The sequence below is a fragment of the Epinephelus lanceolatus genome, chromosome 1, assembly GCF_041903045.1.
Source record: "Epinephelus lanceolatus isolate andai-2023 chromosome 1, ASM4190304v1, whole genome shotgun sequence".
Lineage (NCBI taxonomy): Eukaryota > Metazoa > Chordata > Actinopteri > Perciformes > Serranidae > Epinephelus > Epinephelus lanceolatus.
The window spans coordinates 23,640,146-23,658,349 of record NC_135734.1 but is presented as its reverse complement, the minus strand read 5'-3'; the positions used below and the strand labels follow the sequence as shown (position 1 = coordinate 23,658,349).

The window sequence follows — 18,204 nt, the reverse complement described above, 5'->3', positions numbered from 1 at the left end:
CCACAAAAGAGGTCTAAAGAAAATTTATTATATTATTCATTTGACAAACAGCTGTTAAATAAAGAAAATGAAGTTCAATACCAGCATTAGAGAAGGAACATGTGGGTGAATGTTGGTTACAGAAGTTGTTATAGTAGAAACTAAAACATGAATCTTTTCTCTGTTTGTTTGAAGGTCAAACAGGGTTAGAAAGATTAAGACTGGAGTGTGCAGAGGTGAATTTTTAACACTACCATGTGAGATTTTATGCATCTTTTTAATGCCAACACATAAGAAAAACATGGGTCGTTATCTAAAATGGATTTTAATTTTACACCATGAATATTATCCACTGTCAGCATCTCAAGGTTGTTCCTTTCGATACACACCACAGATGCTGTCGATCATGGTGAGGTGAGACAATCATATCTGATCGAAAAAAGCACCACATGGTCTGAGATCTGAGTGTGAGTTTAGGACAGGCTGCAAAATATATCTAAGAATATCCTCATCATGCCAAACGTTACATAAATCTCCAGCTAATAAAAGTCAAAAGGGATCTAAAATAAAAACCAAGTAGTGTTATGTTTAACACTGTGCAGCATGTTCTTGGCCAAGGGGATAACATTTCACCATTTCTATACAAACTAATGACTGAAAGCTAAGGCCTACTAGGAGCATCACACCACATACAGCATTAAGAACCATTTCTCTTGTGCATCATACAGAGGGATCACTCTCTCTGAAAATTCAGATCACAAAGCTACAGAAGTCAGAGATTGTTTATATAGGCGCTCCAGAAGAGCACTCACAACATTCATGTTTTTATGCCGATAGTTGACTTCCATGGTGAATGACTGGAGTGGCGAGAAGAGATCTGGATCAATGATAACACACAGTCAGTACCCTGTGTCAAATCACATTTTGTTGTAGCAATTATCTCGGGCATCCATCCAGCAAAGAAACTGAGAGTTTATAAGAGAGAAGCACTTGTAAAGTGTGTTAACTTCACTGCAAAGCACAAAAGATGAACTAATTCAAGGTATGTGCAACACCCATCAAGAGATTTAAGACATGCTGAATGAAAGCTAGAAAAAGAGGAAACATTTCTGGTTAATTAGCTTTAAAGCAAATAAAAGGCTTTCAAAGTGTAAAGGACGTTTGTGTTTGCATCCCAAAAGGCGGCATAGCACTAGTAACTCATGGCATCAGGGGCCAACTGTAGAAATGCCCTTATACATTCACATGAACATGTATTATGAGTCATGACATGCTGGGAGTAAAACTGTACACTTGTCGTTAGGAGTGGTTTGATCTGTGTCAGGATAAAATATGAGGTAGCTCATCCATTTGTACTTATCTCAGGGCTGGGGCTGTTTAATTTGAGATAACGAATATCTATTCATCTCCGCTCCTTCCATTCCCACTAAAGGGCTGCACATTCAGGCTGTGGACACATCGTCAACATGCCCACTGCTTCATCTTTATCCAAACTAAAGATCGAGTGGTGTCATGCAAAAAGTCGTCACAGAAAGATTGTCATTCTCAGCATGTAGTCAGAGATTTTGAGAGACCGCACATCGTGGTATACCTTCCACTCGATGCTAATGACGCTGGGCAGAAAGCTAATTCACATCAATGCTGCGTGGACTGGAACAATGAAAGTGGTTTCTTAACACTAGCGCCTGCATAGTTTATTCTCTTCCCAAAGCATCTGTCACAACATGGATACAAATTCTGTTACAAAATGAAAAACGTTTTTAATCAACAAATGTGTTAAAATATAATAAACAATAAAAACAATTTAATCTGTGCAATGTTTTATTCTACAGTTTATCCAGAGCTAAAAGCCATTGTTTTCAACAAGACAAAAAGTAAATCAACCAAAAAAAAAAAAAAAAAACCTGGTAAAGAAAACGAGTCCCTGGGTGAGGCTTCTGAAGCCACGACAGAGTGTGGATGGTTTTAGGTGAGAGGAGCCCCGTGTGATTTGTGAAACATGTCAGCCGGCTCACAAGCTACCTAAATGTGCTGAGTAGAGCCAGAAAGCACCGATCGACAATAGCCACCTAATAAAATAGACCCACAGACGGGTTAAATGAAAATGCTGTTCGTTGAGAAGACCCCTGCAAAAACTCCAACATCACCAGTTTCCCAACGCAGGTCAGGCAGTGGAGGGACGTGGAGTCATCACAGAGTGTGTAGGTAGTGGAGAGTGAGGCTGCTGACTCCTGGCAGCCCTGTGACGCACCACTGACCTGCACAACGGTTCAATCTGTGGCCATTTCCAAACCAAGTCCACGTGAAAAGACTCTTTTTCTAACATATACTTTGTTGAATCATACATATTTTTTTCATAGAATTTTGTATAGGTTATATAAAAGGCTCTATTTGAATTTCACCTAAAGCAAACAACCAATGCAGGTGTCATTTCACAAGGTCCTTTCATTGTCTGTTAAATGATGTGGGCAATTTGGGGTGGGCAAACAGGTCCCCCTCCCTTTTCTTTGAAGAAGAGGACGGTAACTTAGTGACAAGATGATAGCCAGGCAAATTTATGTCCCATCACAACCGTGACGATGGCCTCAATGCAAAGGTACAGACAGCTAACAGGTGAGTCTTTACATCCAGAACGCAGTCATGAAGCGCCTGGATGGCTCAGCTCAGTGGAGTCATCACCAGCTTTAGGTGTCCATGCTCCCTGTGACCCTCCACCCTGTCCCACCCCCTGCACACTGAGTGCACACGCTGGAGGTCAATCTTCCAGCAGGTCTCTGTCCAGATCCATGAAGGGCTCATCAATGTAGCTTGTAATGGCACACAGAGAAGTCCTGTCTGAGCCCAGCAGCACTGACACCGTCTCCTTCCAGTAGCTGAAGGGGATACAGGAGCTCTGAGAGGAGGGAGACCAGACAGGATTTAGAACAATAAAAATCCCTTTGACTTAGTGTTTGCAAGCTAACCACAGTATGTGGTAGTGATTAGTAGATGCAATTAGCTGTCAAGTTAGCCTTTTTGTCTAGAGTTTGGAGGCTCAACAGAGAAATCAGCCTGGCTCAGCTGTAGTTCTGGATGTCTATGGAGTGGTGCAGGAATGATTCCCAAATCCCAGAAATGAGTTAGCATTTTAGCACTCCCAGTTCCCTCGTCTTGAAGTCAAAGGGTTTTTGGTTAAATGCTTGGAATAAGGTCTGTGTTTAACACAAGCTTAAGAAACCTTCATGTTTTGTTCTACGACATTACGTTCGTCTACTGATACCCTACTTATAAGTGGCTAAATGAGACAACAGAGTGTCATCATGCAGAACATGGCTTTACAGCCTCGTTGCTGTGGCAGTGTTGAAGTCATGTGACCCAGGTGTAGTTCCTTTATAGGCAACCGTTAGATTCTTACTTCTGGCAATTGCATTAACACTTGAAAAATCATTAAAGTGGCGTTCATTTGTGAAGATTATCTTGCTGAACAAAACGTGCAAGTGTAATTTTTCTTGCCATGGACCCTTTTTTTTGTTTTTTTTACAATAATCTAAAATCCAATCAAAAAAAAAAAATCACATTGGCTCTTTGTCAAAGGAACTATGGTGACACTAACTTCCATGTTGGCCTACAAATAAACATCGTCCCTGCAGCACTACTGGATCAGCACAAACTCTTTTATGTATATTTAGCTGATAATTTCCCCATCAGTTAATACGGTAAATGAGGATACATCAAAGAGATTAAAACCTTGTGTTTACAAAAGCCACATCTTCAGCTTTTGTCTTGTGTATATACTTGTGAAAACATTCTGAAACACTGTTAATGTTGAGGCAGCCATGACATGCATTTTTGGCCACTTGGGGGCAGCAGAACAAGCAAATACACAACACTGATATTTCATTAAGTGGTTACAGCTAACCCGTTTGTAAACAGTTGTCTAGTTATAAATCCAGCTGCTGAGGAGCAATATAGCGTTGATATGGAGTCATGTTTTTGTCCACCTGGTGAATATTTTGATCTTAACCAACTCTTGAGAAAAGTATCTGGCTCTTAAGCTGCTAAACACTCCACTATGTTCATTAACTTTATCTGTCTGCTGTCTGGTGCTGGGCCAGTAGTGTACAGTGGATTACGCAGAGCTTCCACTCTGTAAACATCTGCCGTCTGCAGCTGGAAAGAACACTGATGAGAGCAGTGAGAGTGAAAAAAAATAAATAAATTGCGGGCTATAACTGCAGAGCTTAAGGGAACAGAAGACTTGGTGAGAACTCTGTCTCTTTGTCACGTAGTCCTTTGACCCCATTGTTAATATAAAAATATTAATGAATGCAGCTGTAACGCAAAGCTAACAAGTACAAAGTATGAAACCTCACCACTAGGAAATGCCGACAGCCAGTTTGACAACTGAACCACCATTCTGTCCTGTTTTTAGGTCTCTCCTCTGTTGAGGTCCCTAGCACACTGATCCAATACTAAAAGGTGAAGTTAGAAACACTGCTGCCTGTTGACTGTCAATAAAGAATCAACACAGCTGCTCGACAAGAACTACGGCTGACTGTAACCACTTTTCCTACAGCGACACGTTTATATACATTAATCAACTAGAACTATAAAATGAAAGGATGTTTTGCTGCCTCTTCATCTTTACTAGTTTACAGTTAGTTATAGACTGCATTTTTTTTTTAAATTCACTGTGCTGCTCAAAGGTTACCACCTGCAACTACTGGCAACTTTTGAGGTGGAATGTTTTCTTGCATGTTACTCAATGCATGAGTTGATGTCGTGAATCAATCAACATACCTTACATTTCAGTATGACAATTCTGACAATTCCTTTCATTTCTATTGGCTCTCCAGCATAACATTAGTGATGATTGGATCTTTATGCACTAAACAAATGATTCAACCGGTTAATGTGAACTGCAAATATTCTATTTCCTTGATCCTGAGTGCGCAGGCGACACTAAACCTCTGCTCTGCTCTAATCACTTCAGCCTGTCATGTTTGTTTTGAGAATGTCACGCAGCCCTGTTCCATGAGAAGTGAAATACATTTACATGTTTGTCTTTCGAGTCCTATTTTATGTTTACTGTGTGCATCCACCTTATCAATACAGTATGAGTCAATATGAGTATTTAGTTGTGGTCACCCAGTGAGTTGTTATCAGTGCATACAATACTGCAGCATCACGCCCACCACCATGAGGGTGCAGTACAACACTTAAAAGCAAAACCAAGAATGAGGGCAATTTTTCACCAAACAGACCTGAAAACAATCATAAATGAAAGTGGTAACACAAAGTCTGAAAACTACTTCCTGTCTGCATAACCTCAAGAAGTTAAGATGATATGGAAAATTGGGAGAAATAAGATAGATGTGATTAAGATATATGATCATTTTTTGGAATCTCCACTCTGCTTTAACACTTGCAACTGCTTTAAGAATGGACCTTTAAGAAGATACTTAATGATTGTGTTGACCAATTAGCAATGTTGAGTAGTGAGAAGGAAATTTGTTTTTAGCACTATTTGGACGGGATTAGTTTTACATGGGCACATGGGGTAATGTCACTTTACCACAGGACGTCGGTAATATTAATGGCCAATTCGCACGGGATAAGAAATATCAGTAAAACTACCACAAGTGGGAGGGGTAAATCCATTCACGCGCCGCCGTCCCCTCCTGTCGTCATGTACGTATGATGTTGCTTTCTGCGCGCACCACACTCGAACACACTTGAATCGTGTTCGTCGTAGGCCCACAGTACCTGAGGTTTCACACGGACTTGTCCGACTATGAAGTGCAAAACTGAGTGCTTCTTCAAGAGCCTCCATGCTTGAAAATCCGCGAAAAACAACATGTAAACAGGATATGACGAAATATCTACACACATACTTACTGCTGGTCTATTCGCACGGGATTAATATTACCTTAGGTAATTGTCCGGGACCCTTTTACAGAAGGTAAAAGTCGCGGTACTTTACTTTACTGACATTGTGTGGTAAAGATTACTGAAATGGCACATTTGGACAGGACTAAAATCTCTGGTAATTATTACTTTATCCCACGTACCTATGTAAAACTAATCCCGTCCGAATAGGGCTTTTGAGAAATAAGCGATGGCCAAGGAACCAAAGTCACAACCAGTTTCTGTTAGTGCAAAAGGACAGCATTCCCAAAGTTCTTCAAATATTTCCTGCAGTGGACAGGGTGTTTAACCTACAACAGTCTACACATTTCCAAACATGCACATCTTATCTATACAGAACACAACTCAGCTGCTTTTTTTTAAATATCATCTCTCTTGGAATTTTTCTCCACTTTAGCCAAAATGGAGGTCTAAAACTAGTTGTACAAGCTCCGTGTTTCGACCCTACAACACACATGACTGTGAAGCAGCATACTTAAAGTCTTTGTTTTCCCAGCATGCATACATGGGGTTTCTCTGTAAGAATGTTTTGAATGTGTGACAGACAAATGACTGAGTGTAAACAGTAGACACTTGTGGGTACGCTGCCTGTGCATATTGTGGCACAGTTAAGATAGAGCTACTCACGTTCTCCAGACAGGTGCTGTCTTTGTCCTTGTTGAGGTAGTGACGCTGCCAGAAGCGCAGTAGGTTGTGGAAGTTGTTGAGCAGGCAGCCTGGGTACTTCTCAGCATACTCCTTCTCCCGCAGGGCATTGAGGTAGAAGGGCAGTTTAGCCTTTCTTCTGGCCAGCATCAAGATCACCAAACTGGTGTTTAAACAGCTCACGTTCTCCTGCAGGAAAAATGGGATGGGATGGTAGCAGATAGCAGACGTTACTTCAAGTTAAGAAATAGACTTCAACTTATTTTGTTTAAATCTGTGAGTCAAATACTTCCTTATTCTTGAAATGTGAGTTTCTCTGAATACATGTGACAAAGTGAAAATGAAACAAGACCTGTGTGAGTGTCTGTACGTTGATGATGTTGATCAGTCGAAAGAGGAAGGACAGCCTGTTCTCAACTCTGGCCATGTAGGACAGCAGGCAGCATTCAGAAAGTACCTCAACCACTGGGGAAAATACAGAAAAATATTCAATAGGACGAGCACCTCCACCTGTTTGTGATCTTTACACAGAAAACGGAAGTATTTTTCAACTGTTTTGGTTTTTCCAGTGTGGTCAGCAAATAGAAAATGATCTGAAAATACTATTCTCTACTAACGCAATGTAGTGTGACATAATCATTTTATGAGCAGCACGTCTGTTTATTTCCTGTCAACTCTGTGGTAACATTACCTTCACCTCCAACCTAAGTGATCACAGTGCTCTTTCATCCTTAAGCTAGGGACTTTTCACAGTTAGCGTTGCACATATTGGAAATAGTATTTACGGTATATTTTTGTGTGTAGTGTTCTTGATCATTTCTATAAATCACTTCAGTTTCTTTATACAGTGAGGTTAGCAGGTCGGCTAGCCTAGCTGTATACACATATATTTCAAATATCAGAGATCAGAGCTTTACTGCTCGCTTTTGCAAGACGGTGTACATTAGTCACTTTATTTTTGGAAGCTCCTCCAAGTACCAAGTGTCAAAAGACGCATAGTGACCTTATGTTAGCTAAACTCTGAAAAATCAGGCTAACGTTGGTGCTACACTGAGCGAATAGCTAAAGTCACTAACGGTTATCTAAGACACTGAGGTGATGCTGAAAATGATAAAAAAAAAAAAAGAAATGTTAATTCTATTAATATGCACAAAGCTATAAACACATAAAAAGTGTTTTCAGATTTTTCTAAGACTGGATAAATATTTGTCAATTACCCAGTCACTACTTAACAACTGTTTTTCATGATTTTTATTTCTATTTTACTCTTTATTTCACATTTTACAGTCTGTCAAATCAGCAACAAGTGCAGGAAAAACGCCTAAATCTAACTGGTCAAAAATCAATCCAAAATAAAAAATGATTTCACTAACTTCTCTTTTAAACATTATCTCATCAACTAGTTTTTATGCGTAAACTTTCCATCCCAGTTTACCTTTGACATCTTCAGTCTGGCTCTCAAAGCGGTCCAATGAAAGGACGATGCAGCGCACCAGCATGTTAGAGTCCACCAGAGAACTGTTGATCTGCGTCAGGAAAGTCTGAAACTACAGAGGAGATATCAAATGAGCCCTTTAGACACACTTTTTCATCCACCACACAAGCTGAGAAATGTCTGTTTAATTTAATTTTGTTGGGCCAACATATACATCTCATTTTTGTAAAGCATATAAAGTGTGCAATTATACCTTCTCTGGAGTGTTGACATATTTGTTGAATCTTTTGAAGGCATCAATGTTGAACTTCATGAGCTCTCCAAGCAGATCAAAGTAGCTCTGCAGGACATCTCGAGATGTGCAGCCACTGTCTATGATGCAAAACAGGATGTGCTGTCGAGCAATGGAAGCAGAGTGTGAGAAGCCATTCAGCAAAGACAGATCTGTGCAATGTGGATCATCTTCATGGATGATGAGAAAAGCAATCTGTGGTTGTAGTTTTACCTCTAGTAGTCCCCTCTTGAGGAGAAACATTTGGTCTGCATAGGAGGTGGCTCCTCTAAGAAAACTTTCCACTGCCCTTGCCTGCCAGAATCTACACAAAAAAAAACAAAACAGAAAACTTCAGCAAAGCTATAAAAAGCATAACTAGAGAGACAAATCCTTTCATAAATAGCAGAGTGCCTGGTGCTCAATATGGGGACTCTTTGAAGACGTTTGACAAAATCTGCATCTTTATCTCCTGCATCTTAATCTTTGGCCTACGTGATGCTGACCTGAATGATGAGTCTGGAGGCTCCCTCTTCATGACGGTGAGGAGACGTGTGAGGAGGCCCTTCTTCCCATCGCACACTAGGCTTCTGTCTGTGTTGACCAATGCTTCAACCTCAGGGATGTTAGCCTTCATGGATATGGCACTAAGTTCATTTAGCTCCTGGCTATTCAGCAGGAGGTATTTGTTCCTGAAAGACAGGTAAAACATATTAAAAAACAAACATAATTTGAAAGGAGAATTCAGCCACAAGGTGATTCACTTACTCATGATGATCACTGAAACTTTGAAGGAGCCGCAAGAACTGGATTTTGAAGGATATTTCCTGCACAAGGCAAATAAAGAGAGTTAATGTTAAACTTGGAAACATTTTTATGTAATTTCCCAGAGCCCAGTGTCCAACAAAAGTGTTGAAAGTTCATACTGGACTACAGTCGCAGTTCTCATTCTGGCCATGGACGACGTGATTTGAGGCAGTGTATTTCCTCCAGATCAGCTTGTCAAAGAGGTTATTGAGCCCTGGGATAAGACGAAACTCGGCCAACATCTTGTGAACCTGTGCAGAGACATCATAAAGGGCTCATTGAAATATGTATCGTAGAACTCTGTTTAGACCAAACACTCCAGTTTCAATCCCAAACAGATGTGTGCTGTTAAAAAGGGACTGTTTGCCCCATAATCAAAAATACTTTTTTTGTCTGTCCTGTGGTGGTTTTTATCAATCTACATTGTTTTGGTGTGAGTTGCAGAGTGTTGAGGATATTGACCGTAGAGATCTCTGCCTTTTCTGGAATATAATGGAACTAGATGGCACTCAGCTTATTGTGCTCAAAGTGCCAAAAAGGTACCTCTGACAAACTCAACAGCAATTTCTCATTCCAGAAATCATGACCTGGTTACTCAAGATGTAAGGTGTTGTGAGCAGTTTCATGTAGGAACTATTTTCTGTCTGCCGAACTACACTCACCAACCGAATCTCCATGCAGAGGTGTGGCTCTGCTGCTTGTTACCTAGCACCACTTAGCCAGCCAACATTACAGCTCAGCTGAGGAGGGCATCATAAACGTTTACGTCTCGCACTGTCACAAGCACGAGCCTCTTGTCCATGAGTAGATGCACGCTTCATGTGCGGTGATAGAGTTGGTGGGTGTAGCTTGGTAGAAAGAAAATAGTTCCTACATAAAACTCTACAGACAATATTTCCAACACTCTGCAACTCACACCAGAAGAATCTAGACTGATTAATAGCAATACAGGTAAGAGGAACTATATGAATTTTTAAATTTGGGATAAACTGTCCTTTTAGCTCTGATTAGAGCACTCAGCTTAAAACTTAGGGAGGAAAGAGATGTGTGCCCTTAAGTACCTGGTTCCTCTGTCGACCCATAAGAAGGACACAAAGTACATAAAGCACTTCCACTTTATACATGATCTCGTGGACAATCTTCATGGACTGGGGCAGTCGATGTCTCAGAGGGCTGGTGGCCAGGGAGCTCTCATCTGATGACTCTGGAGATGAGAGGGGAAAAAATATTTCAAACAAAGTTCACAAGATTTAAGCAGTGTGAAGAGCCAGCAGCACAGCTAACTGTTGCCTCACCTGTACTGCTTTGTTCAGCCTCCTCTGTAGCCATCTGCATGAGGGCGTCCAGGACCAGAGCATTGTCCAGCCATGTGTACCAGTCCTCCAGCTCCTGCAGGAAGTTAGCTCCTGTGGCCTCAGACACCTTTCTAGTGGCCAGTTTACACAGCCGCTCAATGAAGCCAGGGATGTTCAGCAGGGTTACTATTAGAGAAACAGCATTGATAGTTCACAAATTACTGATCCGTTCTTTTGCAAAGGCACAAAATACATTACAAATTGACCTCTGTAGTCTAAAGACACCTACCCTGGTTGACCTCTGCCCGTGAGGGGCTAGCATTGCGTTTCTGCTGTGCATTTTTAGCCAGCAGGGTGTGCTTGTCGTCATTTCCTACATCGGGTTCTGAGATGGTGACAGACAGGATGCGGCAGAAGTTGGCTAACTGTTGTTGGTCAAAGCTTTGGACCAGGCCTGACAGGTTGGGGATGCCCTCTAACTGGATCATCTCCTGGAAAATGCAAACATATGAACTGCTATCAAACTGAAAGCAACAAAAAAATGGTAATAGATAAAAGATAAATTGTGTCCTGTATGTTTCACACTACATTACTGCAGCAATGGTTTATTATAATTTTTGCCAGGCTGTATTCCCTTTGATGTTTTGATCTGTAGTGATCAAGATTTCTTCCTTCGGCCTGATAACATATTCCATGCAAGGTATGCCTATACATACTACTAAACCTTAAAAGGAGAGAAAACAACACTGTAATACTGGAACAGGGTCCTTAAAACAGAAGAGGACATGAAAGTTTTATACTTATAATTCTTCATTGCTACAAAAAGGATTACCAATGCAACCCAAAAAGCCACTATGTTTGATACAGTAACTTCCGGGTAGAAAATCCTTGCGTCACAAAAACAGTAATCTTACTTTGCAGAACACAGGTACGGCTGGTTCACCACTGCGTCGATTAGTGTTTAAGGACAAGAGGGAAAATACTCCAATTGTAGCATACAATTAAAATATGTTTTGCTGTGGCCGCCATCAACAGCAGTGCATTGCTTGGCTTCCTTGCCAGTAGATTTGGTTTAGCAAAGCAACGCAGTACACAAAATGAGCACAGCACAAATGTCAGATATGTCAGACCACCACATTTAACTATTTATCTTTGAACGATATAGTTACAGCTGAAAATAACAACAGAAATAAACAAGTTTGCTGATTTCACATATCTCCACAATTTAATCCACTGCCAGTTGTCTACCCAGAAGTGACAGTTGTCATTAGCCTAACATCACAGTTGTTGGGTCAATTCTATAAAGAATTACATTCCTGTCATGGTGTTGCAGAGGTTAGTCAAAATGAATCTAAAATGTCAAATGTAAAACCATCTCTGCCCCAAATATTTCTACTGACATTCTCTTTGTGACATACAGAGGGGAGGTGGTTTGCACTGGAAATACCTTTGAAAAGAAAAATCAAAATATTAATCTATCTGCAATAATTACTAAAAAGAAGAGGACACGCTTTTGTCAATCTGCTCCTCATTGTTATCATCACCTGTTAACACTACCAGGACCAGAAATGTGAAGGTGAAAACACAAAGCAACTATATTTTTGCAATCTTCAATGTACGGGAAAATTTAGGTGGCTTAAGACAATTAAGTCATTTTAATATTTGAGGAGATGAACAAGATACACTAGGAGTGCCTACGAACCCTCCACATGTAGGTACCACAACACCTTGAAAGAGTAGAATTATTTTAACATTAAGTGGATTTAATAACACACACATATAACGCATCTGGGTTAAAAAAAAAAAAAGTAAAAAGACTGCAGAGTACACAGCGTTTGCCGAGTAATCTGGGAAATTACAAAACACTCACTGCACAGAGCTAAGCAAAGACAGTGATATGTGCTTTAAAATATTGAGGAATAATTTCAAATGGAGCACAGCATGATTCTAAAATTAAGGCACGGGTGCAACATTTGGGTGTTAGCAGCTCTGCAAGGCACAATCGTTCTGGCATTAGAGGTGTCTGTACATGGACAACAGAGCCAGCAGATAACAATACAAATGTATCCGCAGAGGAAAAATTTGAAAAGGATATTATTTTCACAGAAAAATTAAGATTAATTATTAAATTTGACTGACTTGAGAGAAAAAGGGGCACATGAAACGTAAGTTGTGAGAGGATTGCTGACTTGCCAAACTTGTCACTGCATAATCACAAAGTGACTTGATAGGCCTTTTCACTCTGGGGGGGCATGAACAATGTTTATGTGATGAGGATTTATTAAAACTAGAACTCTGACCTTTTTAACTCCAAGAATATCTTCAATTAGGGTAGCGGTCTGTAGGAAAGTCTTCTTATTTGTCATCAGGGTGAACAGAAACAGAACAAAGTCATCCCTCGCTGCCAGGCTCTTTGTGACCCCCTCCGTCTATAAATTGAAAGAAGAAAATTTGCGCTTTTGTTAAACCATGTGTGCTCATCCTGTTTTGAGACACAAACCACCTTCAAGGAAAACACTGAGTTAAAACACATGCACTAAATTGAGCAATGCATGATGCAACTTTGAGTTACTCTGGTATGCACAAAATGTAATGAGATACTTACACATATACAACAGTTGTATAGAACACTAAGGCAGTCTTTGACCAGGTCATCATTCACTGTGGAGCAGAAACACGGATGTTTAACACTCTAATTGCCAGAGCAAATCATCAATTTGAAATTACTTATCATCATGTACAACGTGTTAACTTCCAAATGAAAGCGGACATATTCACATATGCAATGTCACAACTTACTATTGGGTTTTTTCTTCTGCATAGTTAATGTGGGTCTCATCAAGATCTCCACAAGCAGCTTCAGGGAAACAGAAAAATGAGTGTTCAAAATTAATGTTTTTACATCTGCAATGTCTCCGTCTCTGAGTTGTGCTACACAAGACAACTGATTATCCAGAGATAACAAGCATCACTGTCTTTGAGCCCAATCATTAGAATGCTTCAAGCACAAGAAATGTCAAACTTACATCGACTCCACCAAAGAGGTCAAAGGTGTACGTGTTGGGGAAGGTGGATTCCTGAGCGGTCTTCCTGTCCTCGGTAACAAAAGACATAGCCTCCATGGAGAGCTGGGATGATAATACCTGACAAAATACATTGTTCACAAGTAATTTACATTGCTTTGGCTTTAAAGTAAAACATTCAGTGATGAGTTGCTAAATACATTAACACCACAGCCTCATTGATGAATGGACCGGTGCTGTGTGCCTACCTTAAGAAAGCTGTGAGCATGGGAGAGGTCACTGTTGGGATGGCTGCTCTCGTAGAGCCTCTGCAACAGAGTAGGGATGCCATGCCACTTGGCTCGTTTATCTCTCTCCTGGAGCAGGCCTCCTGGGAGCTAAGACATATAAACACAGGCAACTCTAAGTAGTGCAATGTGCACAGTGAAATATGCATGGTTATTTAGGATTCAGAAGGGGTTTAAAACATCCACATTTGAGAAAAATGTACGTTATTTATGCTTTAATAAAAGGTTTCATAAAGAGGAAAGCACTGTGTGATTTAGAGTAAAAAAAGGGCATGTAATCTATAAAATGTTTGCATATGTGATCAATCAAATGTAAATATTTAACATATTATATGTGAAACCCAGTCTCTGACAACCTTCCTTCCTGGAAAACAAGTGTACGACTTTGAACACAAACAAAATGTCCTTGAGAAAAGGAAGGTTTTACATCTTCTTTTAAATTAGATTATTGTTAAGCCAAGCCTTGGCTCATATAGCAGACTACTGCAAGAAGGAGAACAGAAACCAACTTTAGCAGATTTTGATTTTATCCCTGTAATAACTGGAACTGTAGGACAAGAGAATCCTGGCCTGGCTCATAGTCAGTGGGTGCCTGTGGACCAAGGCCATAAGGTGTTGCAGGAAATTTGACCCTACAGCATACTGGATGCCAGAACAGTGACGTAAGCATAGGTGTGCTGTGTTGAGGTGCTCTCAGTCACAAAAAACATAAAGAGGGGAATTCTGAACTGTGTTTTTTAGAAAGGTCATGGAGGGTAATTTCTATACGTACCCAGTGTATTTGTTAACATTAGAAGTAATGAATGCATGCACACATGTCTGTCTGGTTGTGACAGCAATACTCACTGTTGAAACCATCTTACAAATAAAACGCTGTGACATCAGTGTGACTTCTGAGATATGCATGAAAAATTGCTGGGGCTCATTTCTGCTACGTAGGTGATCAGTGTGATAACAGCAAACAAGCCCAATTCTCCTATTACCATTTAACACCCACCCAACTGGCACTTAGATGCTTTTAAAAGCTCTGAAAATGAGTATGGCCAAAACAAGGAGCTCACAAATGTCTCAATATAGGCTAACTCTTCTCATTTAAGACATTAAATGTAATCATATGCTGACACCCTATAGCTAAAGCATCAGAGGCAATTCGCTCCAAAAACAAACCTAAACATTACCATCCATCTACTATCCTTTTCTTTTTAAATTGTCGACAAACACTGCAGCCCAATGAGCTCTAAAATCTGATTCCATACTTTAAAGGAATACTTCATTCACAAAATTACCATTTGTAAAATCAATTAGTCATGGTGCGTTACCTTGAATTTATGAAGAAAACAAAGGCCTCCAAGGAAAACAGCGAACATATTGATATGTTGATCGCTTAAGGAACGCTTTTAACAGCAAAACTACATCAAAACATCTGCTTACAAACTCTTGCACAAGTCTGATTTATCCAGTTGGTTGCTCAGTGCTTCCCAAACACATGCGTTTTCACTAAAAAACATAAATATTGGAGTCTGGCTTTTAAGAGAGCACAGACACGTTTTACTTCCACTTCAGTTTTAAATGTTAACATTTTAGCAAGAATACACTTAATTACTGACGATACAACAGGATAAATGAGACTTGGATCATACTGCACAAGTTGTGTGAGAGTTTGTAAACTGATGTTTTAATACATTTTTGCTGTTGTTACATGTGGTTCCCAATCAATCAATCAATCAATCAATCAATCAATCCAATTTGCCATTTTTTGTGGAAGCGTGCAAGTTTTCTTCTCGAATTAAATTTAACATGACATGACTAATATCTATCAGTCATTCTGAGGGTAAAATATTCCTTTCAAACTCTCTTTCCATGAACTGTTAAACTGTGTATTAATCTAGTTTATTGTGTATATATATATGTTGGCTATATTATATTAAACTAGCACCGTTAATTTTGTGTCACGAATGGTTCCCTCTCTAAGTAACAAACTGTGCTGCATTGCATTCCCTTCTTGGGGAATGTTCCTGACCTCTTTGCAGCAGCTTTGGGCATAATAAGGATGGCTGACTCCCTGGAAAACCTTCCTGGAAATCAAAAAGCACTGACTAAAGAATAGTGTATTTTGACTGCTCAAATAACGGCAGCTGTCTCAATACTCTTAACAGTGTTAGAAAACTTGCCAAATTTTAATTTTCACGGTTATCAGGGATATTTTCAGATTTAAGGGCGGTCTGCATCATACTAACATTTCACCACTGAGACTCACTACCTTGAAAACTGCAAGTCAGCAAGGAAGGTAAAAGGCACGACACTGACTGCACAGGAATAATGGGCTTTATCAGCAGTGCAATTTAAGGGCTCAAGTCACGGGAGTGTAAGGAACACAGTGAAATCAAAGATACAGTGACTGAATGTGTCAAAATGTCAATGCAGGTGTGACGTTCATATGCAAACAGAGCCATCAAAATCAAAACAGTTCACGTCAACTAGCGCTGTATGCCAATACATCGTTCCCTGCGTGAAAATAAAAATAAACTTGCTTACGTTAACTCGTCCTAACAGCTGGTGTAGTCCATCCATTTATGGAAACGATAGTTATTGTGGTTTGTGTGTCGTTACGTAATCACCTGAGCTGTTCAGCTGGCTTAGCTAGCTGACATTACCCCGTTTGCTAACATTAGCAAACGTTTACAGCCGTTGATTACGTGATTTAAGCGTTTCCAAAATTGAACTACGGGCTCTTTAGTAACACTGACATCCTCAGTGTCTGATAAAATCAACATCACACCGTCAAACATTCAGTTCGCAGCGTTTTTATATCGTAGATATCCTGACATATAATGCTAAGCTAACGTTAGGCTAACAACAAAAGACCCACTTGAAGCGGAGCTGTTTCATACACTTGTTGTAATGCTAACGTTATATGCTCGTCAGCGAACAGATTATATTATCTTTAACTAAACGGCATCAACATTTAAGGTTTGCGTTTTTAAAATGCCCCGTAATGTTGTAGCTAGCTGTGGAGACAAAGCTGTCACAGCGGCGGCTACATATCCAGACAAGTCTCCAGGACAACGTCTTCGTTTTCAGGCTAGATTCCCAGCGCAAGTCCCTGGTCTCAGTCGACCAAGTTTCAGATGTCTTTACTATCCAAACATGCATCGTTTCTCTTACCTGTGTCCCTCGACTGAAACCCTGGCCAGTAATTTTACTAGCCGTGAACTTTGTGATGATATTGCTGTGGCAATTTCTTCGTTTTCCTGCAGTACAGGGGGACTCGGACCCCAGAAGCGTCGCCATTATTTCTTCTTCCTGAACTGAACTGTTGGGCAGGAAGTGGAAGGCTTTGATGAATTATTGTGGGTAATTAAGCGGCATCTGCTGGCAGAGGAGCACAACTCTACAACTGTCAAATGGCTTCAATGATATTTATATATGATATTTTGTCTTGTACAAATGTGTTGCTACCCGTCTTGGTACATTTTTTAAATTATATAAAAAAAAATTGTTTGTTTGTTTTTTTGTTGTTTTGTTTGTTTGTTTGTTTGTTTTCAAGAAATACCGCAACACCTAGTACCCATTATGCAGAATAATATGACATTATCTTTATAAATTGCAAAAGTCTCTCTGTATGTGCTCAGCAGACATCTTGGTAATCGACTTTCAAAATATTTAAGTGTGCCCAAATTTTATTTAAAAAATAAATTAAAAAAAAGAAAAGAAAGAGCAAAAAAACTCTGTATTTTCCCCTTTGTGGCGGAAGTCAGTTTTTCCATGGCTAAACAGCAAACAAAAGGCCACCTATAGGTGACTCAGTGTTTTTCCGGGTGGTTGAAATACAGTATAAAGTGGTCATCTTTTTATTTGCACCTGAAAGTCTTAATTCATCAGTCCAAGTACCAGAGGGCAGACAGGCAGCCAGGTAGAGATAATAATAATAGAATTTTTTTTTAAAATTTTGGGGCTCCAAAGGCAATGAAATAATTGGGGGCGGCATGGTGCTGTAGTGGTTAGCACTGTCGCCCCACAGCAAGGGGGTTCCTGGTTCAAGTCCAAGAGGGAGCCCCTCTGTGTGGAGTCTGCATGTTCTCCCAGGTACTCCAGCTTCCTCCCACATTCCAAAGACATGCAGGTTGGGGATAGGTTAATTGGTGACTCTAAATTGTCTGTCTCTAGCCTTGCGATAGCCTGGCAACACTGACACCCTGCCTCTCGCCCAGTGTCAGCTGGGATAGGCACCTGCCCCCAGCCCCCCGTGACCCCCAAGAGGATGAGACCAAAAATTTGATCATTCTGTAAGTGATTGGCTAGAGTGAACATTTCCTTACTGAGACCAAAAAATCGTACCCTCGTAAGCCTCTCCTACACAAACTTGGACCCTCCTGAGGGTTCGTGAGCCATGTTCGGCCATGGTTGGATAAATCAGCCATGGTTGGATTACAATAGCCACGACTGGACAATTCAACTATGGTTGGATAACACAGTTGCGGTTGGACTATTCAGCCATGGTTGGATAACAGCCATAGTTGGATAAATAGGGTAGCTCCGCCCACTCTAGACTCCC

General features: G+C 40.3%; 1 protein-coding gene across 1 annotated transcript; it reads right to left on the bottom strand.

Moving 5' to 3' along the window:
* Positions 1-8: 8 nt before the first annotated feature.
* trpc4apa (transient receptor potential cation channel, subfamily C, member 4 associated protein a) lies at positions 9-16,963 on the bottom strand. The gene is made up of 18 exons (XM_033626704.2): positions 16,815-16,963; positions 13,611-13,739; positions 13,366-13,482; positions 13,139-13,196; positions 12,945-13,000; positions 12,640-12,768; positions 10,629-10,830; positions 10,340-10,525; positions 10,106-10,248; positions 9,164-9,295; positions 9,006-9,064; positions 8,744-8,929; positions 8,472-8,562; positions 8,220-8,360; positions 7,967-8,078; positions 6,884-6,996; positions 6,514-6,720; positions 9-2,872 (listed from the first exon to the last, which is right to left on the bottom strand). The coding sequence occupies exons 1-18, from the start codon at positions 16,938-16,940 to the stop codon at positions 2,735-2,737; spliced, it is 2,325 nt and encodes a 774-aa protein (XP_033482595.1). The 5' UTR covers positions 16,941-16,963; the 3' UTR covers positions 9-2,734.
* Positions 16,964-18,204: the final 1,241 nt, after the last annotated feature.

Coding starts and splice junctions, on each gene's coding strand:
- trpc4apa (XM_033626704.2), bottom strand. CDS start 16,940: ATGGCGACGCTTCTGGGGTCCGAGTCCCCCTGTACTGCAGGAAAACGA. Junction 13,197..13,365: donor ACCTCTTTGGTGGAGTCGAT/GTAAGTTTGACA, acceptor GTTTCCCTGAAG/CTGCTTGTGGAGATCTTGAT. Junction 9,296..10,105: donor TGGGTCGACAGAGGAACCAG/GTACTTAAGGGC, acceptor GTCTCTGCACAG/GTTCACAAGATGTTGGCCGA.